Source organism: Amia ocellicauda, chromosome 17 (genome assembly GCF_036373705.1).
Source record: "Amia ocellicauda isolate fAmiCal2 chromosome 17, fAmiCal2.hap1, whole genome shotgun sequence".
Lineage (NCBI taxonomy): Eukaryota > Metazoa > Chordata > Actinopteri > Amiiformes > Amiidae > Amia > Amia ocellicauda.
In genome coordinates this window covers 19497398-19525035 of record NC_089866.1, presented here as the reverse complement: position 1 = coordinate 19525035, position 27638 = coordinate 19497398, and the positions used below count along the sequence as shown (strand labels likewise).

Here is a 27638-nt window from a genome sequence, read left to right as displayed (position 1 = left end):
ATGTAACTAGAACAGGTCCTATTGCTCCACTTTTCGACAATGGATAATATATTATATATATACATATACATATACATATATATATATCAAACGTTGGATCTCGTGTGCTATTTCGTTGTTGATGGCAGAATCTCCTGGTACACTTGCCCAAACAAAGACATATGGACAGTAAGACAATGCCAGTAAAAGCACAGTTTCCAAAGCATCACTGATGGCATGCATTCCAGTGGTCACATTCTTGGAAAAATTGAGGTTCATCCTAGTGTGTGGCATAGAGTAGGAGATCAGCCCACCTGCAGTTGTTCTTATAGATAGATAGAAAATATTGCAATATCTGGTCAAACTCATTCATACCCCAGGGTGGCACACCACCAAAACATAATCTAGTTTCATGGTGCCTTCATAATGGGAGAGTCATTTTCCGAGATAACACAGAAAGCGTAACTTGCTCATTTTGTTAAGAAACCATCATCGGAGGTGGAATATTCACACCTTACCTTGTCCAGCAGTTGATGACAGTGTTGACCTCTCCCTACATCGGTGGCTTGGCTTTTCAATAGACAGCCAAAGTAACAGCTGGTCCAACTCAGAGGTGGGAGTCACTGCCGCCCAGTTTGAATTTCTGCTACCAATAAGCAAAATCACTATAGATTCCAATGTTTAAAACTGTAATTATTCCTGTAACTCCCTTTGAGTGATTTTGTGGTTTGTTGGGTTTTGTGATATTACATGAATACATCCTACATTTTTGTCAGTATATCTATCAATCAATCAATAAATTCTGTATTTATCAAATCTATATTGTGATCATTAGAATGTTTTGTTTAACGTATTAGGTTTGTCAAAGAAAAACATATCTGATTAAAATAACAGCACAGAAATCAGTACATCACATATTTCTAATTCAGAAACTTGATGTCAAGATGTGTTCGATCATATGCCGTAGCATTGTGTAAAATGTAATCTATTTGAATTAATATATTAATATATTTAGTGCAATAAAATTATACAAGCAAAATCTAGGAATTAAAATGTGCCTGTGTACTCTACATGAATTATGTATGTATAAATCCAAGTTTTAAATCTTGTTAACGATCTTTGTTTAATTGCATTTGAAGATTTACTTCTGTCTGCAAGTGCAACAGTGCCATCTAGGGCACAGACTATTTTCTCTTTGAACCCTCAAGTGTTTCTAGGTTGTTGGTAAATGAACGGCAATGAACAAGAAAAGAAATGTATAGGTAAAAAATATATAGGCCTAGTTAGTTATGGTTCTGGGAAGGCATTTATGTTAGCACGTACCCGTAATACCAAGAAAGCAAATAGCCTAATCAAATAATATATACTTATTCAAATCAAGCAGATATCAAGAAAATATCTTTCAGAGAAACATTAGATGCAATTTTCTAACTTTAGATTTACTGAAACGGTCAAACTCCATGGTCTGCCTGCTATTTAACTGACACCTGCAGTCTACTATCTTCTGTCAATGCCAACTTTCAAGCCGTGCGAAACTGAGGCTTTAAATATCTTCGCCTCTAATTGGCTCAAATTCAATACCCTCCAAGTCAAAGGCCAATCACTGACTGAGTTGCCAAGACTGTACTAAAGACTAACCTATCAAACTACAGAGAGGGAGGTGGCTCTTAATATTGTCCAATAAGAAATGAATACGGAAAAGTAATTGCCCAATGGTAGGGTTCTACGAGCCGGAATCTCTGTAGCTAACCACAACGCGTCATCACAGAGAATAAACCAATCGGATCCTCTGTAGATAACCATGTCGCGTCGTCACGGAGAACCAACCAATCGGAGACAAGAAACAAACTAGAACGGGCCAATGGGGTCAGAGGATGCGGGAAAGCCTGTTCCTGACATTTTGGGTGTTGAGATGATGTGTAAAGAAGTAACAGACTCGGGATTACAATACTGCTTTTATAGTGATTATTAAGATTTTATTTTCCAGAGTAGCTAAGCAGCTGTGATTCAGGTAAGTCGTTCATTACAGACACCTCTCTCTCAGGATTGCATCAGTTAAATGGCCAGGAGGCAACGCTACCGGTGCTTGCTATGTATTGCTATGTATTGCTTGCGCCACGATTCACTTGCTTCTGATGTAACACAGTATTGTTTTCATCTGTTGTCGTTATATTTGGTGGTAGTTGTTTATGACACCAGTAAAATCCCACTTTATTTAGTTTTGCTATTTGAAGTGATCTCCAAAAAGTGAAAAGGAATTGCTGTTACCATTTAGTTGTATCTGCCTGTCTTTAGATAAGCTTCAAAATGAATTGTGTGCTACGCCAAAGTTCAGGGTAGGGTTTCTACGAGTAATTCGGTTAATACCATTAACTATTTGTGGTTGTAAAGTGTGTTATGAAACAGTTTATACATATGACATTCCCACATAAAAAGCTTGGTTTTAGATTTTACATATGATATAATTATCAAGTGAAAGGCTTTCACTTGATAATTATAGCATATGCAAAATCTAAAACCAAGTTTTTATGGGGGAATGTCATATTTATACTTGTATAGCCCTTAACATATGAATGCCATGTCCTTAGGGATCCTTAAATTCAACACCCATATATTGTCTTCCAGGGGCCCCACACTGCCCTCTCAGAAGGGAGACGGAAATGGCGAGCGAGCTGCCAGGGAGAGGTCAAGGCTGGACGTGATGGCGGCTGCGGTGGTGCGTTATGGCAGCAGCAGCAGGGCGTTGTGTAGCTGGACCCCTGTGCTGTGCCTGTTGGTGGGCTCACTGCTGGCGCTGCTGCTGCCTCTGGTGGGAGTGGAGGAGCACTGCCGTGCCACGCTGAAGGGCCTGGCACTGCTGCGGTGCTACCTGTGGGGGAATGATCTGCGGACTACGGTGCACTCCACGAGCCTCACCGTCCCCTACACGGCACTGGACGTGTTGCCTTTCAGGCCCAAGCCCAATGCAGGTCAGATCGATGTTTTGATCACTATATACACCTAGTGCTACCAGTGTGGCAGGTCAGTCCAGGGAGTTACAAGCAAGTGATTGAGACAAGATCCTTGCCTTTATGTTCCAAACTGAGCAGAATACGAACAAAGTGCTAAGCCGAGACAGAAAGAGACTGATTTAGTTGGTTGCTTTGGGCAAACCTATACCACATTTACAGTTTAAACACTTAATGCATAGAATTAAGAGCCCAGTAGAAGGAAGTGTTTCTCATACAGGACAGATCTTATCAGCTTTGAATGTGTAATCACCTCTGTAAACAATTCACCTGGAACAGAAACCACTGCAAGGTTTTGACGCCTTTGGATTGGTTCAGAGTGATTTCTTTGTAACTGAGGTACTTGGATATTTTGTTCCATTATGTAATTGTTGAAGGTCGCTTTTAAAGGACTGGAGAGCAAGAGAAACATTGGATTTCTATGATATAATGCAAAAAATGGTTATCTCATGTTTTGGCCCACAGCCACCAGGCATCACAGATGTTTGACGTTTGACGTGATTGACAGTTTCATGGTTGCTTAAATCACAAGAAACACAATTGATGCCCTTGTTGTGAGCACTGACAATGACACAATTACAGGATTGTTACTACTATTTTTCTATTCTAGAGGTCCAATTGGAAGCCAAGGCGGCTCTCCAGCAGGCGCAGGAGATGAAGAGACAGGGAAAGAGGGAGAAAGCACACAAACTGTTACAGCACGCACTCAATATGGACCCCGACTTCGTGGATGCTCTGACTGAGCTGGGGACCATCCTAGAAGAGGAGAAGGACGTCATCCAGGCTGATCACCTCTACTCTAAGGCCCTGACCATTTCCCCCTGCAACGAGAAGGCTCTGGTCAACCGAGACCGCACCTTGCCCCTGGTAGAAGAGATTGACCAGCGTCACTTCAGCATCATTGACAGCAAGGTGCGCAAACTGATGTCCATCCCCAAGGGCAACTCGGCCCTGCGCAGGGTGATGGAGGAGACCTACTACCACCACATCTACCACACTGTGGCCATCGAGGGCAACACGCTCACCCTGTCTGAGATCCGGCACATCATCGAGACACGGTACGCCGTGCCCGGGAAGAGCCTGCTGGAGCAGAACGAGGTGATCGGAGTGGACGCCGCCATGAAGTACATCAACACCACCCTGCTGTCCCGCATCGGCTCCGTCACCACCTCCGACATCCTGGAGATCCACCGGCGGGTTCTGGGCCACGTGGATCCTGTAGAAGGCGGCAGATTGAGGACCAACCAGGTATTCGTGGGGCATCACATCCCCCCGCACCCCCAGGACTTGGACAAACACATGCAGGAGCTGGTGCAGTGGCTGAACTCTGAGGAGGCCATGAATCTGCACCCCGTGGAGTTTGCCGCGCTGGCGCACTACAAGCTGGTGTACATCCACCCTTTTGTGGACGGGAACGGGCGCACCTCCCGCCTGCTGATGAACCTCATCCTCATGCAGGCCAGGTATCCGCCCATCACCATCCGCAAGGAGCAGAGGGCCGAGTACTACAACACCCTGGACATGGCCAACGAGGGCGACGTGCGGCCCTTCATCCGCTTCATCGCCAAGTGCACGGAGATCACCCTGGACACGCTGCTCATCGCCACCACCGAGCACGCGGTGGGCCTGCCCGAGGCCAGTCACAAGCCCTGCACCGACTGCAAGCACACCATCCCGGTGCGGAACTGACCCGGACACACCCAAAACACCGACCTGTGAAGCCTGTTGAATCATGTTATGTGTTCCCACTTATTTGTCTGTGCAGAAGGATTTGTCTTGATGGCAGAATGCAGATAACTTATTTTCCATTTTCCAAATATATATATATATTTATTTGTATATAATATCCATAAATTGCCAAAATATATATTTTTTCCTCTTCTAGTTGGATTGCCAGGCTATGCATCTGTGTGAAAATTACCATTCATGTGGGAATTTCTAAATATAAGCTACATGCAGAGTAATTCGTAAAACCCTTTGATCTGTATTATTTATGGTCTATTTACACCATTTTTTTTTTTTTTTTGATAACAACCAAAACTAGATAAAATGTATCTGTATATAGGGAATCATTTTTATATTCAATAAGTGCTGTAATGTGAATTGTGTTACTTGAGTATGTAGGTACTGTGATTGCAGGCTAAACAGCCTAACAAGAAGAGTTCTACTGGACCACCCTTATTGAAGGAGTAATACGAGATTGCTGTGAGCTTCTTGAAATAGTTACAGACTTCTGTTTAGAATAAGTATTTTAATTGACAGTCTGCTGATTTTTCTCATGGCAGTCTCGGCACATAGGCTAAATCCCTGATTAGACAATCACACATTGTGGTGAATCTATGTAGGGATTCAGTTTATTTTGCATGATGGTCACACTCCTGAGATCTTAGAAGTAGCATACATTATTAATTCTAGACAGTATTGTGTAAGTAATGATGATCAACTAATTTATTTGAAGATTTGCAAATGCCTTCGCTTGGTGCCATAAGTAGACCTATACTTGGTTACCCAGAAAAGGCTTACGTATTGAGTTTTGTTGGCAAATGTGTGAGAATTTTGAAAATGCATCTGATGCTGGCCCATTGACCAAGGTGAACATTGATGTCAATTCTCAATATGAGCATTTACGATGTCAGGTGGCCTACTGTTCTTCATGCAGTGCCTTACGAAAGTGTATCCCCTTTTGAAACAAGGTTTTTCTTGTTGTACAGCTGATATAACACAACCTCTGTCCTGTTAAAAACAGGGAACGCGTTTGCTTCAAGTGTCCAAGTACACATTTCACGAGTCTGTGACCACTTGACTGGGTCATGATCACAGGGTTAGTTTAAGATTAAATACCCATTGAGGAATGAGTAACTAATTCAGCATGTCTAATGTCAAGATAATTATAAATAGGGTTTAATAATTGTGGCTTTTGAAATGAGAAACCATGGAACATGTCTCTGTTCATCTGTTGTTGCAGGTGTGCAGAAGCCTAGGTCAGTGAACCTCTTGGGATTTGCTTTGCCACCTGTATTGAAAAAAAGTGTTTGTTCTAGTTTCCATTTCCTGGTGTGACTAACACTAACATGCACTTTCATTATTTTAAAAGCTATGTCCATTAATTTATTTTATTACAAAATAAAACTATTTTATTATACATACACCACATCTCTAGTGTCTTGCTTGTTAGGCTATCATCTCCTTAATTATTTAATAATAATAATATACTCTAGGTATACATTGGCCCTGCCCACCTATTGCATAACCACAATGACTTGTATTTGAGTTGAATTATCTCTAACCTTGTCATTTCATATTTTAACAGATTGGCATCAATGATTTTAAATGCAGTTGACTACAGAAGTGAACGGTACTACAGGGAAGCACAATAAAAATATAATGGCAAGGAGTCTGGCTGGGCAAAAGCAGGGTGCAATACAAACAAACTATAAAAAATGTAATATTTAATTGCTTTTAATGTAGCATATTTTTTAGGCCTGAAACATCACAGAAATTCAATTACAAGAAGAGATAATGGACTGGGTTTATATTCCAGAAACAAAAACAAACAGAACAAAGTTCTGGCAACCGTTAAAACCAGTCAAAAAGATAGTTACTAGGGGAAAACAATGGTCCGTGTATAACTGCCAAGTTGGCACATCAAAACAAAACGGTTTGGAAAAGTAGCTTCAAACAAGATATCCAGTACAATTCCTAACACTCGGATCAACTCAACACATGGACCAACATATTAACAACATAAAAAAGAAATACATTTTCAAATATCAGTACAATTTGAATACCACCCACTGATACAGAACATCAAACAGACAAGCTTTAATTTTTTTTCTTTTTGTATTCTCTTTACTAAAATAGGCCACTGCGGTGATAAATGTCACTAGCAATCGCTAATTTTATCTTTTTTGTCGTTTTGTTTTAAAACATACAAATGCTATACAAAACTATGGCCAACCATCGGTGATGTGAGCACTGAACACCAGACTAAAATAGTTTCTAAAAGTATTCAATAAAACTAAATGGAAAGGCTAGCTGGTGAATCTAGTAGTGGAATAGTATTCTATCAAGAAGAAAATACCTGTGGAGGGTAAAGTAGATTTCTTAACACTTTTTCATCATTCTCCTTTGTTAAAATATATATTGGCTTTATTTATATACATTTGTATATAGATTTCTGGGAGAGAGATTGATACTACCATCTCAAACGAGACTGTGACATTCATGGGAGCTACTCCATTTGTATTCAACTGATTGTTATATCTCATGTCAAAACCATTATTGTATCATGGTTGTCATAGCCATTGATGTTTTTCTTCCATTATATTTAACACTCTGTACATTTGTATTCCGTTAAAACACACGTGTGTGAAGAATGGACCTTCAATAAACAGCTGCATAGATAAGTCCCTTCCACGGGCAATAATGAATGGATATTTAAGTGACCATTCAGTCTGAGGAGTTTAATCAACCTTATCACCGTCCCTGAACTTCTCCCGAATCTGTCACAGTCACTGGACAGTGCCAGGCTTCTAACTTCTTACTACTAGGGATTGTATTAGAAATATATGGTAAAGTCCTAGTAAAAAGAAGCCAGTGACAATATATTTCAACAAGAGTAAGCAGAAGTGTTCAGAAAGCCCAGTTTGCCCCCGATATTGGCTCAATCTCCCAGAAAGCTGTACAAACCATGTAGAGGCAGGAGGCTCCGTTCCATGTGTTTACAGCGTTCATCTGCCATGTGGCCCTTTCTGGGATTGTACCTCGGCAATATTAATTAGTCATCAACAAACCTCTGCTGGGAAAACAGCAAAAACTTGATTTTTCTTTTTAAATAAACGCCCTCAATGTGAGAGATCTCATCACCAGACTTTAAATTAGAACACTGGGTTTCAATGAAAATTAAAAAGAAACATAACCACCTATAAACAGCGTATGCTTTAAATTAGCAAAGACAAAATAAGGTCATATTAAAACTTACAGGAGTTAACTGGCTGAGGAGTCATGCTTTTTTTTTGGCCGGGGTTAGTGTGGGACATCTTACTTGTGCAGGAATCCTACCAGGGGTTTGAAACTAAAGGTGCAAGCACAGAACTGGTTGAATAGACAATATTAAGAAAGTTTCCTACAGCTGTAGTTGAATACAGCAGGTCCATTAAAATGCTCCTCTCTCCCTGGCACTTCCTCCAGACTGTTTAAAAGGAAGCAAGCCTTTTCTATATTTTATATTGTGAAATCCGTTTGTTTTCTGCCTATAGTTGTCTGTGTCTTCACTCTCCCAAAGTGATGTCTCTGAGTTGTCGTTAGCACATATACCGATTACACGTTTCTGTAAATCATGTTTTTCACCTTATTTTGTTTTTGTTGAAATGTAAATTAGAGATTAGTAGCCTTCCTCTGACCTATTTAAATGTATTAATGCGTCCTACACTAAAAGCTTCAATAAAACTCAGTTCTTACATGGATATAAACGGGCGAGGGGAGAATATAGAATTACTTTTTTGGCGCTACTATTTGAAGATCGGTACAGGTTTTAATTCTAAGCATCGCAAAGCATTAATCTTTCAAAAACTAATCTTAAAAAGGGAAAAAAGTATAAAATGTCTCAGGAAGTATCAGAGAAATATATTTATATATATATTTATGTATAAAAAGAAAACTGAACTGAGCATTATTAAATCTGCAAACACATTTCCATACAAAATAGACTAATATTTACAGGCTTCCCAATCTCTAATAAACACTATCTATCCCCATAAAAAAAGTCCCATCCCAATCTCAGAACAAGTGGAGCCCTGGTTATTTAAGGCTTTCTTTCATAGAATTGGCTTCAGGGGTCTTCACATATTTACAGCAAAATTACAATGATTTCTCTCTCTATTTTTGTTTTTCGTTTTTGATTTTAAGGACACAAAATGGCTTCCGTAAAAAGGCAGTTTTGCAGTTATTTCCCATTGCTCTGAACGTCCACACATTTACTTCTTCATGAGCAATCTGGCAAAGTCTGCGTTGGACAGAGATTTAGGCGGTGCTCCCGATGCTGCTGGCTGCTCTGGGACCGGTGCCCCTGGCTGGTCCCGCAGAGTCCCGTTCTCTGCCTTGACGTCCGAGGCTGGCTGCCGGTGTAACGCCCGGGGGAGCAAGGAGAGTTGTGTGCGGCCCTTCCCTCTTCTACAAAACACAACAGGACAAATGGTATTCAGATCAGGTTTTGTTCATGAATTAGATTCTCTGGAGGAGCTGAAATCTATGCAGAATTCATGTTCAGCAGCATTTATAGGAAAATAACTAGTCTATTCTCTAAGACTTTAATTTAAGTCATGATTTTCACTTTCTTTTCTATGTAACCAGCAAAAAGGACTATTTTCATGCAATACAAAAACTTCATTGTGCTCAGAGACAATTGCTCTGTTGTCTTATTACGGGTCAGCACCAGTGTGGGCTACTTACGCTCCATAGAGTTGGCGTGGCATCATGGAGCCCAGGGAGCGGCTGTACTCTGGCTTGTCTGTCACGTTCCTCCGGGGAGGGTTGCTGATGGCCACCTTCAGGGTCTGATCCTCAAACACGATCCCGTCCATCTTCAGGACCGCATCTGAGGCCTGCCCTTCGTTCTCATACTCCACGTACGCCAGACCCTGAAAAGAGAAAAACACCTCAGACACTGATGTCCAAAGCACACAAAGCCACGGGGCATGACTTGAAACATCAAAGACTAAATTAAATGAATATTTATTCTCCATCCCCCTTTCTCTTGTTATTTCTGAGCAGAGTAGCATTCCCTCTCACCTTGGGCTTCCCTGATCGGTTGGTGACCAGGCGGATGTCTTTGATGGAGCCGTGGTCTTTGCACAGCTCCTGCAGCTGCTCCTTGGTGCAGGAGAAGGGCAGACCCGAGATGAAGATCTTGTGTTTCTCTAGTGAGGTGCTGTATTTGAAAACCTGGAGAAGAGAAAAATAAATAACTGATTATTAATTACGGGTGTTATAAGCTGGTTGAGTTGGATCCCCTGTTTATATTTCCTAAAGTAGAACATTCCAGCCTTCTATGCTATACAATCTTCATTCAAGGTAATAAACATTGGTCCTGGCAATTATTTTCACTGAACTGCTTGGAATCTCACAGCTTTAACTAAAATAAAATAATCTCCTGAATGGCACAAAACTGGTTCTTTTATTACCTTGAAATCCGGATTCTTGGTTTTGTCCACGCAGGGTGAGACGAACATGGGCCTGCCGTCCATCTCTTGGCGGTCGAGCTTCAGAGCCTCTGCGACAGATTTCTGATCCTCGAACTGCACGTAGCAGTACCCTCGGAAGATGCCCCTGGTGTTATAAATGGGGCGCACCTCCTCGATGGTGCCACAGCTTTGGAAAAAGTCCTTCAGTTTCTTCTCTGGGTCCTCCATACTGAAGACCAGGTTGCTGACGAAGACGCTCAAGTTGTTGTTGCGTTTGTCTTGGCTGGCCTGCTGGGCCTGCTTAGCTGCTGCCGCGGCCAGGCGGGCTTTCCTAGCAGCTGGTAGCTCTGCAGTCTTAGTGAAGGGCGCTTTCCGGCCGAAGACACCGGGCTCGGTCTCCATGGCCTCTTCTCCAGCATCTCCTTTGTGCTTCTTCATGGGCTGTTCTGAAATCATTTCAAGACGAGCAGAGATTTATTCAACACCATTATACCGTTTTGATTGATGATTTAAGGGCATTACTAAAGCAAAACCTTAATTACAATCTCAACGAGAAGACGGTGAATTGTGTACTTCAGGCTGAGCAGCCCTGCCTGCTTGTTGATTGTGCCATGGGCCACCTACCTGACTCCTCTCCCCATTCATCCTCATCCTCCTCCTCCTCCTCCTCAGCTTTCCTCTTCTCTCCAGTCCGGCCCGATTTCTGGGTCTTCTTCTGCGATTTCTTCTCAGCTTTGGACTTCCTCCTCTGCTCGGCCTTCTCCTCCTCCTGTTTAGCCAGGAGAGCTTCTTTCTCAGCCACCTGTGGATGGAGACAGTAGTTACCTCTGTGCGGTCAGAACTGACACTCTAGCTTCACATGACATGCAAATGAACACCTCAGTGAAAATAACTTACTTTGGCTCTCTGCTCGTTGACTCGGTTCAGTTTGGTTTCTGTTTTCTGGACAGCGGTGTCCCAGTCCTCCAAGGTACCTTAAAGAAGACAAGCAGTCAAATAGGAGAGTTGATCAGTGATAAGATCATTGGACATGAAAGTTTAGTGTGTGAATGCAGAAGACTGTGCAGGAGTTCTGATTGCTAGCATTTCCATTGCAAATAACAGAGAGGTCTTTATCACCATTACTATAAAGATTTTAATAAAGCCCTTATTTCTCTTTATAGCGTTGTAATACTAATTAAATAGCGCTTTCGGAACAAAACACAGGCAAGAGGAATCTACACAACAGGCAACTCTCATGCAGAGTTTGTGACAGACTCACCCTCCACCCTCTCGAAGGCGAGCAGGACCTCACACACGTGTTCTGGGTAGTCCGAGGTGCACTGGACCGCGCGGTGCAGAGCCTTCCTGCAGTGCAGATGGTCTCCGTATGACCTGCCACCCACACCAAGCACGTCAGCACACATGAAGCCCACCAACAATAAAGACCTGAATAGGTTCTGGTCTGATTCACTGAGATAACAAACCAGCGTAAGCCGTGTGAAACTTGTCCTTCAACTTTCCAAAAACTAAATTTCCAGGAAAACAACAACTATGTAATTTCCTATTGCATTTGCAACAACCCGGGGTAAACACTAACACCAGCTAAGGCAATGACTGACACATACACACACACGTGCTCAGGAAATCTCAGGAGAGTTGGAATTCAGATCCTCCACTGGGGGAGCTGTACATACCTCTCCAGGTTGTAATACTCCAGCCACATGTTGGCATATTTGGCATTCCCTTTTGTCATGATGCTGTCCCACAGTTCCCTGGCCTTCTGCATATTCTTACAGTGCAATGCCTGGTGAGAAATAAGATATGCCTTTAACATCAAAAGACTTGTTAGAGAGCAAGGAAATACTGGGAAGGCCAAGATGCTTTATTCTGTACTCCTGAATACTTCTCCCCTTTAACAGATCTCACTAACCGTATAAAACAAGCTGGCACAAACACTGAAATTAACGTAGGCATATATAACCCTGCAACCAATGGAAAAGCACACGTGATGCCTTTCAGAATTGACTTTGCACTAACTGGTGTCAGACTATTTGTATGGTAAAATTGCACCTAGTTTAGACTCAGGCTAACCATTTCAGCTGACCACAATTACACATGCAATGGAATACAGAGACTAACCCATTAATTAATGAAATTCTGGTGATTAATCAGCACACTGTTAACACAAACACAGAAGGAAATTAACTGCCTGCTCACCTCTATCCTGGCCCAGTTCTGCATGATTGTACAGGATGGATCGCCACTCTCACTGAAGCCTACAGAAGCAAAACACGGTCATTAGGACACAAAATAAAATAAAACGGACAACATATGTAGCAAGTTCAGGTTCATCAGTGACGTTTCCACGCAGACAACACACAACGGGGGTATGAGACGGGGCACTCACGCTCCTCCACATCTTGTTTCATGTAGTCCAGAGCCCGAGTGAAAGTTGTGCGTAGCTCCTCCAGCTCCCTGCTCGATTCTACACACAAACCAAACAAACCAAAAGGAAAACAAGTTGTTGGTTCTGCTTTAAAATCCAAAGTCCTTCTTCTACAGTGTATGTAAACCAGGATTATATATCAACGTTAAAAGTGAGTTTTTTGTTTTTTTCTTTTCAATATTAATGATGATCTTGTGACTATTTGTCAGATCTTATTTTTTTATGATTATTCTTTTTAATTATTCTCTGAGAACTTGTCCATGTCTTGGATGAGAAACTGGGAGCTTAATGAGAGAGATACAGAAAGTTAAGCCTGCTTGTTACTGGAAGAGCATGACTAACTTTATCCCATCCAAGAACGCTGAAATCTATTTGTATACACTAACCATGTGGCCATCATCTCACCTTTGCTGAAATCCACTCGCCTCCTTAAATAGTCGAGGTAAGCCTGCCAGATATCGACATAATCCGTTGCCTGAATAAAGCCAGCATTCAGGGCCTTCTCAAAGATTTCTAGGGGGTAAAATATATAAATAAATGTATAGACAAACACTTTTCACTCCCATTTCAAAACATTTTTCTTACGATCTTATCGATTTTATATATATGTATGTGTGTATGACTGCACTTATGTCCTAGAAAGGGATTATCTCTAACCTGGCTTATGCAAAGGTTGTAGCAGATGTATGTGTGTATAATTACACAGATTGGAAAAGGAAACGGGCAAGGCTGACAAAAGTAAACAAGTTTTTGGTTAACATTAATGTTCTGCAACAAATTTCTCTATCTGCAATTCCCCTCAAGCTGTTGGCAGCACAGTACCTGATACAGTCTGGTGTTCGGCTCCATGTCTCTCCAGCGCCAGGAGATAGCTCTTCCAAAGGCCCACCGTCCAGGGGCAGTTCCTCACCGCTCGCTCATGGGAGGAAAGCACCAATTCTTTCATCTTCAGCTGTCGGTCCTGGAGATGGGAAGGAAAATAAAAAAAACAATCTCCTTCAGTAAACACACAACCTTTATTCACAATTCTTCAGTACATAGATGCTTTAATGCAAAATGATTGAGTTTTAAGTGTGATATGAAAAACAGAGTACAAGAAGGTTATGACTTTGGTAAAGGGTACCAAACAGAGAGCAATTGGCTAAAACTAGGATGCTTCTGGAAATAAGCCCTAGCCGTTAATTTCTGGACCAGCTATCCTCCAGCAGTCTCCATAAATCAGAATAAAATCAAAACATGCCCACTCATTCGGAGCAAGAACTTCCATCTATATTAAATAGGTCCATAGAAAATGTACCATGCAGATTATTCTAAAAGGATTTTCTCTTTATTGAGTTCACCAATACAGGGTTCTTACCAGGTACTTTGTGTATTTGGCCCACATGTCAGGCACCAGGCAGTTCTCAGCGAGGGTGCGCTCAAAGATGATCTGAATTCGTGCCGGGTCACCTGCCTTCAGCTCATAATCTATGTAGGCCTGGTATTCTGCCAACTTTGGAGGCTCGGCCACCAGCTGCAGGAGGTTAAGGGTTACATTATACAGTCAAGGGAGTGAACAAGTGAACTAAAAACACTTGTTCACTCCCTTGATTTTCTTCAAAACATACCACATTGTGAGTCGTAAGTGTGCATGCATAAGAGGGAAGGCGTAAGAGAATCCTAAGATCTGGGCTTAAAATAGAGGAAGATTTAAAAGTTCACCAGAAATGTGAGCACAGTATCCAAAGGAAGGAAGAAATTAGGTCAGTAAACAGGCTTAAAGGAGTGTACTAGTTCAGATGGCGGGGACGGGCAGAGGGATCAGGGGGCTGCTTGGGAGCTACGTGACCGGCACTGGAGAGGAAGAATAAGATTAACAAGCAGATAATTACCAAAGCCTCCTCATAGGGCTTGCTCTTCTCCATCTGCTGCAGAGCCTTCTTATACAGCTGAGAAACGGTGCTGGCGATGCCCTTATCTGACCATTCTTCATACTCTGCGTACGTGGCCTCCATTTCTGAATGAAGGAATGTAAATAAATACAAATCATGATCTCCCTCTCATCCTCTGTCCTAAAGAGGTGCTCAAGATCTTCCTGTCACTGGTCCTTTAGGATGACCGAGATCATTCCCCAGTCAACCTGTTCTCCTTCATTATGCAGTGGGGCTTTGATTTGCCAGTTCTACATCTTCTAAGAAGGAATATCAGATTGAGCCAGAAATCCAGAGCAATCATTTAAAACCCTGGCTGGTATTCCAGGCAAAATTAAAGTGGTGGTCTCAGTGAAGCCCCTGGTGGACAGTTATCCCAATAAAAAACCCACAAACAATTCACAACCATCTGTTCGTATCTGAAGGGATTTTGCATCAGAACAGGGTATATTCTAGCATACCTATCAGAGGTACCCTGGGCTTTAAAAAGGGCTTTGATATGTGGATAACATCACCCTGCTTTCTTGTGGGGCAAATAAACAGCTCTTTCATTCAGAATTTAAGAGTGATGGACTGTAGGACATCTGTGGGGAGGTTTGAATCTGATTGCCCAGAACACCATCAGTAAAAACAATCCAAGAGAGTGCCTCTCTTCCTAAGAGCATCTAATTTTCCATAAAGCACAAAAAAAAAAAAAAACACTCACCCAGTAAAGGGATAGCCAGCTGGCGTCGAAACAGTGTGTGGATCCGCTCGAGCTGCGTGTTCAAGAGCTCCTGCTGCTCAGGAGTGGGAACGGTGCCTGGAGCCGGCTGCAGAGAGAGAGACAGCGATGCCAGGTTTTACTAGGCAGAACAGAAATTACAGGCCTGTAAGGGCAAATAGGACCAAGAACGGTGCATGACTTACTCGTGATTCTGCTTGGGACTCCGGGGACAAGAACACTTTACCATTTAGTTAGTGGATCACGTGTGGAGACTTACGTATACTTGGTATTAATGAGGCTGGCTTCACCCATTTTTCATGGCAGTAATGTAATGGAACACACCATCCTATTTGTGTTCCCTTTCTTAGTTAGTCCTGGAGCTTTTTACCTGTATAGTTCCCAAGATGGCATTCTCGAACTCCCTATAAGCCTCCCACACCGCCGCGCCTTTAGTCATGTGCAGGCCCACAGCGGTCAGAGCCCTCTCGAAGATTTCCCGCACTTTGTCTATGCCACCCTGTGTGCCGATGCCCCCAATGGAATACTGCGCGTACTCCAGCCAGATCTCAGGACCTGCGTTGAGGAATTCAGAGGCAAAGTGAATTAAATTAACAACTCAATGTGAATCCGCTCTTAAATTACTTAATGGTGACTTTTACACCTTTGATTTTTAGGGTGCTAGCATACATACAATCCAAGTTCTACTACAGTTAGTTAATCTGCCACACTTACAGATGTAATCCTTAACGGCTTTCTCAAAGAGTTCGTAGGTCCTCTCTCGGGCGCACTCTTCCTCTGCCATGCGAATCTCATCCTTCAGCCAGTCCAGCCAGATCTCTGTGTAGAAAATTAACTTTTGAAGGATTCCGAGTACTTGGCTCTAAAATTGTCAGCCATCACAAAAGGACTCGCTAAATATGTGCAGTATTTGGAAGTACATTTAGATTAGGTGTTAAACTAAGAAATGTAATGTATGCCATTCTTTCATCTACATAGACATGCATTATCTTAGGTGTCATTACAGTAAAGTGCAGTGTAAGGATACAATGTTAAATAAGTTCTGTAAATGCCATTTGGAGGGTAAAGATGCTACATTTACAGCCCAAAAAGACTCCCACCTTCAGTGAGCGGGAAGAGTTCACTCATCTTCTGCCGTGCCCTCCGCAGCCGCCCCAGCTCGCCCTCCTGCCGCAGTAGCTTGATCAAGTCCACATGACAATTATAGTCAAACGCATTGATGGACAGCTGACAATGAACAGAAGACAGAATGGGACGATTAGAAAAACAACAGCCCACCCAAGAATCGGATCATGTGCAAATCAGAACATAAGGCAATGACATTTTAAACTGCAGGAATATTACCTAAAGTGGATAGACACTACATGCCTTTTCCTTAATTGAGTATTTTCAATTGCTTTAGTCTGCCCTCATTGAGCTAAAATGTCATTCTATTTTTATTATTCTAAGCTGGTTTGCCAAATAATCTCATCCAGCTTTATTATTACAGTACTTGTAAGGAAAAGTTATAATCTTTTAAATAGACTAGTTAAGCAACACCTCCCCCCAACACACACCTAAGTGTTTAAGGATTGAAAACACATTTACCTTTACCCTGTGAAGCATATTCCAGTGATAGAAAATTTCACATGACAGTATTTGCTCTCTTCAACAATTTTGTTAAAGATATATATATATATATATATAGAGAGAGAGAGAGAGAGAGAGAGAGAGAGATAGGTAGATAGATATAAAAAATGCAAAAACCCCTAGGAAAGTAGATTTGTATTTTTCCCCATGTTCAATCAGTCTCTTCAGGCAATGGTACTCATTACTTAATACATAATTCATCATTAGAACTAGGTTATGTAAAGTGCCTCTCGTTACAATGTATGCAACATACACATTCGAGATAAAAGACAGGGGATTTAAAATCCATTTGAGTGCATTTAATTAACCTCCCTGCTCGTTTGATCAGTTAATTCACTCCTTAGTCGTTATTCGCTTTCATTAAATTTTACGCATATTTTTGGCAGAATCTACTCTTACTGTGTGGTTTTATTCCCCCACACAAACTTTTCAGGAAACATGTACAGTGAAAGTGAAAAGGAGGAAAGGTGCAAACGGGCAATGGAGACATATAAATACATAAGGTTTATTGCAATAAAGCATTTAACCAATGTTAAAATCATGAAAAGAAAAATGATCTTGCATTTGCACAGTAAACACAACTTTTTTTGCATTACAATGAGAACATTCTAGGACAATATTTAACATTAAAAAGAAGCATTGCAGATCAGATTGCAATTATAAACTATTCAATGCCATGGTACTGTACAATTATATGTATCAGAAAGGTTAAGATTTGCTGTGGTAAAATCGTGATAAACTGTGGTAATATAGGATGAGCTATAAAAAAAGTACAATCCTAGCATGGAATTTACCATAATTACCATAATAACATTGTTTACAGAATAACATGGTGATTACTGGTGCAGTACATTATCAAATGGGAAGTGTCGCAGGAAACAAATACATATGTCGCATCATCGTCCTTGGCACACATAGGATGGAGGAGTGCTTATTATTTGGGACTACTCTACGGCTGCTTTGTGTGTATATTGCCGTCTGGGACCTTTTGAGACCTGCAGCTCGCCAGTACAGTGAGTCGAGCGGGCGACAACAGGGCTTACTTTCCAGTCACGACTGCGTGGGGTGATGCCCTGCAAAAGAGCAGCGCAGTCGATGGGGTGGAGGATGAGTATTATTTTATAGGGGTGGACACAGGTATTGGTGCATGCATACGGTCCTTATATCATTATAGTTTAACACATGCATTTCCGATCATCCCCTGAGTACATGTGAATGTCAGTAGGAATTGCGCGGGTCACTAGCGTTGGATCTGAAGCAGACAGAGAAACACCACCGAGTCAGAGTGGCACACAAACTGGCACATACTGCACTATCTGGACAAATCTCTGCCCAGCCCCCAGCGCGCACAATAATATAGCCCGCGTTGGGTCAAATACGGGACGTGCACTTTAGCTTGACTCTTACGAACTACGAAGTGAGCAACTCAAGAAGTGATGCGACAGTAAAGTCGAAGGGAGGCTATAACACAGTTTGGGCCACTATATTCAGGGCATCTGCAAACGGTCCTCGCTAAATGAATGGGCGTTGGGAGCGACTGAGCAGCGCAGTAATTTAAATCCCCAGGAGTGTATGAATATGCAGCTGAAAATATTCGTTTTTCAGAAGCGTGGTATTGCAACTCATGATAAGCACATTTTGAAACCATACACGAGGTTTGTATATTGGATTCGTTAAAACTGACGTGGAATTCGGACTAAGGAAGAAAAACCTCATTAGTTCCACATTAATTAAACACCTTTGCGATTCCGAGCCGATGGTGCACTTGCAACACCTCTCACACACAGCCCATTCATTCATTTCCCCTACCTGTTCCTCCAGGCGCTGTATCTCCGCTTCGTTCTCCTTTTCATCGTCCGACGACTCGTCCTGCTCCTCGTCGGAGCCCTCGACTCCCATTCCTTCTTCTTCCTCCTCGGATTCCATCTCTCTCTCTTCCCCGGCCGCCGCCTCCTCCTCCATCTCTTGCAACTGCGTCTCCTCTTCGCTCCCCGTGGCCGCCATGTTGGGACTCGATCTGCCTGGTAACAGTGAAGGTCTGCCCGAAAAACCGCCGGAACTCATTACTTCAAAAGACTCTAATGGTTAGCACAGAAATCATACACGATGTAGTTATTTATTTTTAAATAATAAACAACAAAAACGAGTGAAAGCAGATAATTATATTTATTAATTTAGGTTAACCGTATATACATATGTATTCAGGCAATCTCAGTGGCTTCTATCGTCAATATCTGTTTACGACCTCAGCTTCCAGTCACAGGAGATAAGCGACCATGTGATCAGAAAGGAGTCAATCCAGCGCCATGTTTATAAGGGGCGAAGTGCGTTCTCTATGTAGTTATGATAACCACGTGTTTTCCCTTTAAAATACGTATTTAATCAATAAGCATACATATCGTATATTAAATGCAAAATACAACAGCAACTAACATCTGTTACAATTTAATAAAATGTTTTTTTTTTTTGCCTACATAAAAAATATGTGGCATACCCAACAACCAGGTCAAGGTACTCGAATAGATTTCTAACAGGAGACTGGCACAGTAAAATGAAAATATGCAAATGCCTATGTATTACAAAAGTAAATAATAATAATAATAATAATAATAATAATAATAATAATAATAATGGGGTCACCGCCTCACGTCTAACCGAAGCATGTGCATATTCCTCTAGCTTTCAAAGTACATGGCAGTAATAATTATGACGTAGATGCAACATATTTATAAGATTTTAATGCGTAGAGTTTTATACGTCCATCGCACCTTACTACAGGGAGAGAGAAGCACAGACACGGTGGCCTATTTCTGAAAACTGCAATATACACTCAGCGAAGATCCTCTTCATCATCTTTCCGCTGCGCGCTCCCGCAGATCCGCCTGGCCCCGCCCCCTCGGGGACGCGCACGGCGCAGAGGTTTTATATGGCTGCGGCGCGGCTCCGCGCAGCACTGTGAGAGTCTGCGCCGGGTGAACATGGCCGCTGCGATCGTCAAGCGGTGTTGCTCCCCTCTGTTCTTCTTCAGAAGACTGTCTGCGCCGGAGATTAGTGTCCAGCTACCCTATCACAAAAAGGTAACGTGGAAAGACTTGGACCGCGCTGTGTTTGTACAGTTTCGCGGTTTGTTTCCATGCCCGCACGGTTTTAGTGTCTGCGCAGTAGCTGTCACGGTGGCCTAAGCGTTGCTGTAACTTTACCTTGTACTGCGTTTCTGCAGCGCCGACCTCTCTATTGATCTAAAAGAAAATGCAATAGCAGGGACGGAAGTGGTGCCTCTACAGCCCAGCAAACTTCCCAGCACAGCTATTGGTAGTTAGAGGTTTACTTCCAATTAGCAATCTATGTGATCAGCCAGGTTATTGGAAAAAACAACAACAACAACTAAAAACGTCAGATGACATTATCGGGTTACCTTGGCTTGCTTAAATGACCCATGCATCTCTTCTTAATGCATCTACTTTTTTCCGTGTCTTAAATGTTTAACAGATATTGCATATTTAATTCGTCATCAGTTGTCTCAATGGATTACATACCTTAGATTGCAGCAAACTGCCCGCGGGTCTCTTCCTGTTCCTGATAAAGAAATGCCAAACAACTGGAGAGCTAAATACATGTCGGATATAGCTGGTTTATTCTTTTCGTTTTGCGTCATTAGTGCTTCATGCATTTGAACATATTCCAGATCACCATGTTTTTGTTTCGGCCTCTAATCACGTGTGATTTCAAATCTAGTTCCGTTATATAAATCTGCTGCGAGCAGCAAAGTGCGCCGGACAGCAGTTATATAAGGGCTGCCAGCACAGACCCGCATCAGCACCAGGCTTGGGCTGCCCAGTGCTCTTTAGATGGGTCATCCAAAATGATTGCTGATCAGGTTAGATTACGTTTTATTCGCCTCACCAACACTAGTGCTATGTTATGCTCTGGCATTTGGTAGGACTTGCAGGAAATTTGATATTCTGAGAAAATACATGGTAAGAAATGATGGATGGGGGGGGGGTTGTTTTATATGGTCATAAATCCTGCCCAAGGTCACGGTCAGATTGTACCAACTTTTCTTTTTTCACTTTCCAGCACATTCTTCTGAGCCTTACAAGAAAAAGGAAAGCTTAGTTCTTCATTTTTGTAGAAATGCACAAGTCTCTTTGCATGACGTTGGCATGTGGGCTCTAGTTGTGTACAGTTATATTTAGACTTGCCACAATACAAATGTACATTTAGCCTTGAATAACATAAGGGAGTGTTTTGTTCTTGACTTTGGGTACATTAAAATGTGAATTCTTTCAGGAGGTATTTTTGTTGCACCCACCAGGTGTTTTAGTTAATCTGCTTTCTTTTCACAGCTGTCGCAGTATCTTGTGTATTGTGATTACTGTACACAGATAATGTTTGTTGTATTTGTTTTCCCCGCTTTTTAATTTTCATGTCTTCAGTGCATGCTGGAATTAGGCATTTTGTTATGAATATCCATTCAAACTGAAATATGTTCATAAAACTGAGGATGAATTGTGTTCTCCTCTTGTGCATAAAGATCGTGGGGTGCTGGAATGCCTCTAACTGTACACTATTAGGATTTAACTGCCATTTATCTGGTTCAGATATGATAGTGTTTCTGTTGGGTGGTTAGTTGCTTTAAGTAGATTTTGCCTTCAAAACAATCTTGGCAGGTCAGAGTTCCTGACATCTATTCATTGGCTTAAGAGATCTTCCTTTTGGTGGCAGGAAAGGTTATTGCTGATGCAAGACTGGGAAACGCACATTATCCCTGCCCTGATTAGCTCCATCACATGTTTGGCACAATAATTGAAATCCCCAGGTCAGGGATGGGAGAACTAGATGTAATGACTCATCCTCAGAGATATTTTACTGCGGTGTTATTGCAGCGACGGGAGCAATCATGACATTTTCTTTCTGTGGTTTAGACTATGGCAGGGCACCATCTAGCATGCTCCCTTCGGGACACGGTGACATCAGTGTCTGGGATACAGAAAATGCATTTGATGGTGCATGAAAATCGCTTCAGGGAGTTTCACCACTGGAGTGCCTGTTCTGTTTAAACTCTGAATCCTGCCCATGTATTCCCCATCTTAATCGAGTTAGAGGGATCTGTGGGATTGCGTCTAGACATGGCCAAAGCACCGGTGTTGTACAGGTGACAGAATGGTGAATGGTGTCCTTAGGTGCAAGGGGGTGGGGGGTGTCCCAGTAACCTACTTAGATTAACTAGCTGTTAGATCACAAACATGGCAGATTACAGCTAGTTTTAAGGTTTTATAGTTTGTGGTAAAGTAGAGACCCTGGTTTGGAGTGAGCTGGAAAGAAATTTGATATTCAGTTACTATAAAATACATCAGTAAACCGCAACTTAAATATTCAGCCACTTGACCAGTCTTTTTTTTATTATTATGTATTTAATTAAAGATTAAGGTAATCACATACTACAGTTCTTTCAGCCTAAAATCTTGTTAAATGTACTCCTCTCTCTTTGAAGGTGGTGGATCACTATGAGAACCCAAGGAATGTAGGGTCTCTGGACAAGAATGCAAAGAACGTGGGGACGGGTTTAGTGGGAGCCCCCGCCTGTGGGGATGTCATGAAATTACAGGTAACTCATTTTTTTTCTATTATGTTCTTTGACTGGATTTGTAATTATTTTTCAACCACAATCACACATTTTGCTATGTTCATGAATTAGCTTAGTTTTTCACCATGTATAATGAACATCAAATTATCCAGGTCTACTTATAGGATACTTCCTCTGTGAGCTTCAAATCTGCCTTGATTTCCATGGTCTCTATAAATGAACCAGTGAAGGCACTGAGTTAGTGCTTGTAATTTATATTTAAATGCAAAATATTTGGATTTTTAAGATTCTCAGGTCCATCAAGTCTCTCGTATTGAGTAGTGCCTGTTTGTATTCGTATACAGATCGAGGTCGACGACGACGGGAAGATTACTGATGCCAGGTTCAAAACGTTTGGCTGCGGGTCTGCGATTGCATCCAGTTCATTGGCAACGGAGTGGGTTAAGGGGAAATCGGTGAGTAATCCTATTTATTTATCCAGTTTTCCCCAGATGCACTTTTGAAATAGTAACTCCTTTGTTCGTGTTTGTCTTAGACTTCATTGCTTTTTCTTTTTTTTCCAGATTGACGAAGCCCTTCAGATTAAGAACACAGAGATTGCCCAAGAACTCAGCCTGCCGCCAGTCAAACTGCACTGCTCAAGTAAGTAGTGCTACTGTTGCCATTGTTCCTGTAGATTATAAAACCTATTATCTGTGTTCCCAGTAAAGGGTAAAGTGTACTTTTTAAAGATCAATATAAATAACATTGGGATAGTTTGCCCCAGAGGGTAGACTTGCAGACACCTTTGTAAATACTTGGAAGATATTTGTATTCTTTTGTCTGGTTTATAATCGGATGTCCCCCTTTGTTTAGAATGTGAACTCTTCAATCTTAATAGTTTGCATTATCTTGTTTTTTCCAGTGCTGGCAGAAGACGCTATAAAAGCCGCCCTCGCCGACTACAGACTGAAACAGCAGGACAATGACAAAACGGCAGCAGCCGCAGCAGCCAGCAATTAGACCAGGCTTCTGAAGAATCCCATGCAGAGATTTCTCATTCCAACATCTGACTAAGCCGTGCATTTTCCACAAAGGCCAACACAACATAGAACGTTTTACACAATCACTCTAGTATAACATGGAACGCACAATGTAATATAGCTCTACTGGAGATTGATGTGACGTTAAAGCCTTATTGTAGTCCAACTGCATAGCTGTGTTATTTTTTTAGTTTTTGTTTTCTGGTTGGTTGTTTTACAGCCAGTACTTTTTCTGATTTGTACTACTGTGTGATATGTATTAAAAATATATATATATTAAAAAAAAAAGAAAAAAAATTACACTGAAGAACACAAGCTCAAATCACAACATTACACACCCATAACAGGCAGCCAACACAATCATCAAATCATTAATTTGCATTTCAATTTGCATTCTAACATTTCTGTAATGGAAGAGGGGGAGGAAAAAAAACACCACTCAGCATTCTTACATTTTGAAGTCCTTTTTATTTGTGTATTTTGGCATTACAGTGCTCTGCTGGCTGAATGGTTGTAAAATACATCTGTATAAAACATAACAAAATGTGCAGTGTTTATAGAAACTTCATGGATGAGTGAAGCATAATAAAGATGTAATATCAATTGAAGTGAAAGGCTTTTGTTTACTTGCATCAAGAGTTGTGTTGGAATGGGGTGCTTTTTTTCTAGATCGGATCTCTAAAACTTTCATGCATAAAGATAAAGGGGAGGGAGTGGCTATTTTAAGACTTTTGGGATGCTTTAAAAGTCAGACCCAGTAGTCATGACTTGGCCACATGGAATACTTGGGATCAAAGTACAGAGAAGTGTAGTCACATTTTTTAACTTCTTTGGTTCAAGGCTGTTCTGCAGGAGCCACCCTCTGGTTCCTCCGTAGTGCTTGCTTCAGTAACGCCAGGACAGTCAGCAGCACGAGGAGCACCAGCACACACAGCACGGCCAGGACGGCTGTGACAGCCTGTTGGCTGAAAGGCCCTGGGTGTGTTGGAGGCTGGTCTTCACTGGTCTTCATCGTCAGGAATACTGGACCATTCAATTCCAAGTTGGTCACGTTTTCAACGTGATAGGAGTTTGTTACGTCCTCTGAACAGAGGGGAAGCCGCTGGGGAATTAGTTTGGCTGTGGTAATGGCTGGGGCTTCGGAAGGGACATTTGTACTTGTAGTCAGAGCTTGGCAGTCTGCATGGTTCATTCTGTCCAAAGTGTAACGTCTGGATGATGTTTCAGGTGTAGGGGTTTGATTAGAGTATGAGGCCACCTCAGAATGATCGTTTGTCACGTTGGCTGAGCTCTCGAGAGGTTTCGAGGTATCTGTAGAGACTCGAGAGTGACCCAGGGAAGCCTCTTCTCCTGTGTGATCTTTTTGTGAGGTATTATACAACACTGTGGTGTTGAGCAGGACTCTGTCATTTGACTCGAGTGCACTGGGGCACATGTCTACCACAGACAAAGTGAGAAGAGGACGTCTTTCCAAGTGAATGGGCAACGCGCACATTAGATGGGCAGCAATCTTCAACCTGCTGTTTAAAAGCCACCTGTAGAGGTATAAAATATCACACTCGCACCACCATGAATTGTCAGCCAACTCGACTGTTCTGAGCCTCGACAAGTTCTCAAAAGTTCTGTCTGGGATCTTTGTTAAGCAATTATTGTTTATTTTCAACACCTGCAGGTTCACTAAGCCAGAGAGAGCTTTGCGGCCCATGGTGGAGATGCAGTTATTCGCTAGGTTGAGCTGTATTAGAGAGGCTGGCAGAGAGTCGGGGATGGTGGCCAGTCTGTTATCTTTTAAACTCAAAATCTGCAGCTTCCTCAGCATCCTGAAGGCCCCGACTTGGATCACACTGATGCGGTTGTCCTCCAGGTCAAGTCTGGTCAGGTTGCCCAGCTTCCTCAGGCTGTTGGCTGTGAGGTAACTTATCCTATTGGCCTGCAGCAGTAAAGCTTCCAGGCTGGAAGGCAGACCTCGTGGGAAGTAGCTCAGTTGGTTGTGACTCAGACTGAGCTCCTGCAGCCTGGGGAAAGGGAGAAATGCGCGGTCCACATCGCAGAGCTGGTTTCGAGCTAGCGATAAGACGGAGAGGTTGAGTGGAAAGGATCGGGGGAGACGTCTCAAGGCCAGGTCCTCACAGAACACGGCTGAACCAGGGCTGGGGCAGCAGCAGCCTGCAGGGCACCCGGTGTTGGTGTGTGAAGCGCTGAGAATCAGTAACAGGGCACAGTGGCGCCCAAGCATGACTTACTGTGGGAGAAGGAAGAGGCACAGTCAAACAAAGGCAAAGGTGCGGCACAACTGTAGAAAAATTGGTTTGTTTATGCATGTATACAGATGTACACTTTAAACAACTTGATTCAATGTGCAATACAAAATAAGATCTTCATATTCAGGGTGAATATCATTTTCAGACATTACCCTGTACCTACCACACTATCTATACTCTCTAAAATGTTCAACAAAATTGTGCTGAATCGATTTTAAAAAATATGTATGAGTGAGTATCATATCATTGTAGATAGGAGACAGGAGAGACAGGCAATAAAATGGTGGGGTAGCATAATATGTCAGAAATTACATTGAGGTAGAAGAACTCAAATTAGATCCCAGTAACGGAACAGAATCTTTCTGGGTTAACCTTTTGAACAAGAGATCCGAAAGATTAGTGGTAGGAGTGTGTTACAGACTACCCAACTCAGATATTCAGCAAGATGTTGCACTGTACAGTGTAATCAGGACTGCATGTAGCAAGGATGTGTCTGTTATAATGGGGGATTTCAATTTCCCAAACATGGACTGGGAAAGCCCAGTTGGGACTACAGAAGCAGAAACAGAAATGGTTGAGATGGTAAATGGCTGCTTTCTAACTCAATTTGTCAGGGAACCAACCAGAGAGAGCGCATGCATTGACTTGATCTTTTCAAATGACCAGAGGGACACTAGTTAGAGAACCAATGGCAAACTGTGATCACAATATGGTTAGCTTTGAGGCTTTCTTTCAAAAAACAGGGACCAAGTCTAAAACGATGATCTACAATTTCAGAAAAGAAAACCTTGAAGGTATGAGGCGGCACTTAGAAGAGGTAGACTGGAGCACACTGGATACAGAGTCAGTTGAAAATGGATGGTTATATTTTAAGAATATACTGCTTGAGGCTCAGGAGCAATTTGTACCAAAACGTAGCAAATTGAGGACCAAAAAACATTGGCCAAAATGGTTTAATAGAAGTATGCAAAAAAATATCAAGAGAAAGAAATGTTGTATACCGCATACAAAAAGGATGGAGATTAAACAAAATACAAAGAATATGTTGAGCTGCAAAGAGATCTTAAGAAAGGGATCAGGAAAGCAAAGAGGGAAATAGAAAGAAACATAGCTCTTGGAGCTAAAAATAATGCAAAGAGCTTTTTTTTCAATAACAGCAAAAGGACATAAAGGAGGAAGTGAAACAGATAAAGGGCAAAAACTGAAGTATCTTGGAAAACAAACAAAATTAGGTTTTTACAAAAGAAAAAACAGATAACATGCCACAGGTTAACAATCAGTCCAGTCAAACCCTAAGAGAGATCAGCATAAATGAGGAGGAGGTACTAAAGGGACTCGCAGAATTGAAAACTGACAAATCACCTGGGCCAGGTGGTATATTTCCAACAGTACTTAAAGAAATGAGATAAATTATTTATAGGCCACTGACTAAAATATTCCAAATGACGTTTAAAACAGGGGATGTGCCAACTGACTGGAAGACAGCAAATGTCATACCCATCCACAAGAAAGAGGACAAAACTGAGCCAGGAAATTACAGTCTCACCTGTGTCACCTGTAAAATGTTGGAAAAAATTATTAGACAGAAAATAGAGGAGCATCTTAATGAAAACCATGTTCTTGGAGATAGTCAACATGGGTTTAGATGAGGCAGATCATGTCTTACTAATTTATTAGAATTTTTTGAACATGCAACTGCAGCTGTAGATCATGTGAAAGCATATGATATGATATACTTAGATTTCCAAAAAGCTTTTGATAAGGTTCCTCACCAAAGACTGATCCTCAAATTGGAAGCTGTAGGCATTCAGGGTAATGTAAGTAGATGGATTATGAACTGGTTGATGTCTAGGAAACAGAGGGTGTTGATTAGAGGAGTCGCTTCTAACTGGAGTGAGGTTGTTAGTGG

The 27638-nt window shown here is 41.9% G+C and overlaps 4 protein-coding genes across 4 annotated transcripts; 2 read left to right on the top strand and 2 right to left on the bottom strand.

Moving 5' to 3' along the window:
• The first annotated feature begins 1870 nt into the window (after positions 1-1870).
• Positions 1871-6135, top strand: ficd (FIC domain protein adenylyltransferase). The gene is made up of 3 exons (XM_066689620.1): positions 1871-1990; positions 2605-2948; positions 3598-6135. Exons 2-3 carry the CDS (start codon positions 2681-2683, stop codon positions 4674-4676), a joined length of 1347 nt encoding a protein of 448 aa, XP_066545717.1. The 5' UTR covers positions 1871-1990; positions 2605-2680; the 3' UTR covers positions 4677-6135.
• Positions 6136-6430: 295 nt separating this feature from the next.
• On the bottom strand, positions 6431-18884 carry sart3 (spliceosome associated factor 3, U4/U6 recycling protein). The gene is made up of 19 exons (XM_066690324.1): positions 18669-18884; positions 16331-16457; positions 15945-16049; positions 15601-15785; positions 15213-15318; positions 14468-14592; positions 13954-14109; positions 13419-13557; positions 13002-13109; positions 12558-12635; positions 12368-12426; positions 11845-11954; positions 11430-11542; positions 11066-11142; positions 10793-10970; positions 10169-10614; positions 9777-9929; positions 9438-9625; positions 6431-9158 (listed from the first exon to the last, which is right to left on the bottom strand). Exons 1-19 carry the CDS (start codon positions 18861-18863, stop codon positions 8963-8965), a joined length of 2844 nt encoding a protein of 947 aa, XP_066546421.1. The 5' UTR covers positions 18864-18884; the 3' UTR covers positions 6431-8962.
• Positions 18885-19790: 906 nt separating this feature from the next.
• On the top strand, positions 19791-24076 carry iscua (iron-sulfur cluster assembly enzyme a). The gene is made up of 5 exons (XM_066690323.1): positions 19791-19936; positions 22354-22467; positions 22791-22901; positions 23010-23088; positions 23351-24076. The coding sequence occupies exons 1-5, from the start codon at positions 19838-19840 to the stop codon at positions 23446-23448; spliced, it is 501 nt and encodes a 166-aa protein (XP_066546420.1). The 5' UTR covers positions 19791-19837; the 3' UTR covers positions 23449-24076.
• Positions 24077-24303: 227 nt separating this feature from the next.
• Positions 24304-25704, bottom strand: tmem119a (transmembrane protein 119a). The gene has a single exon (XM_066689938.1). The coding sequence runs from the start codon at positions 25702-25704 to the stop codon at positions 24304-24306; it is 1401 nt and encodes a 466-aa protein (XP_066546035.1).
• Between the last annotated feature and the right edge of the window lie 1934 nt (positions 25705-27638).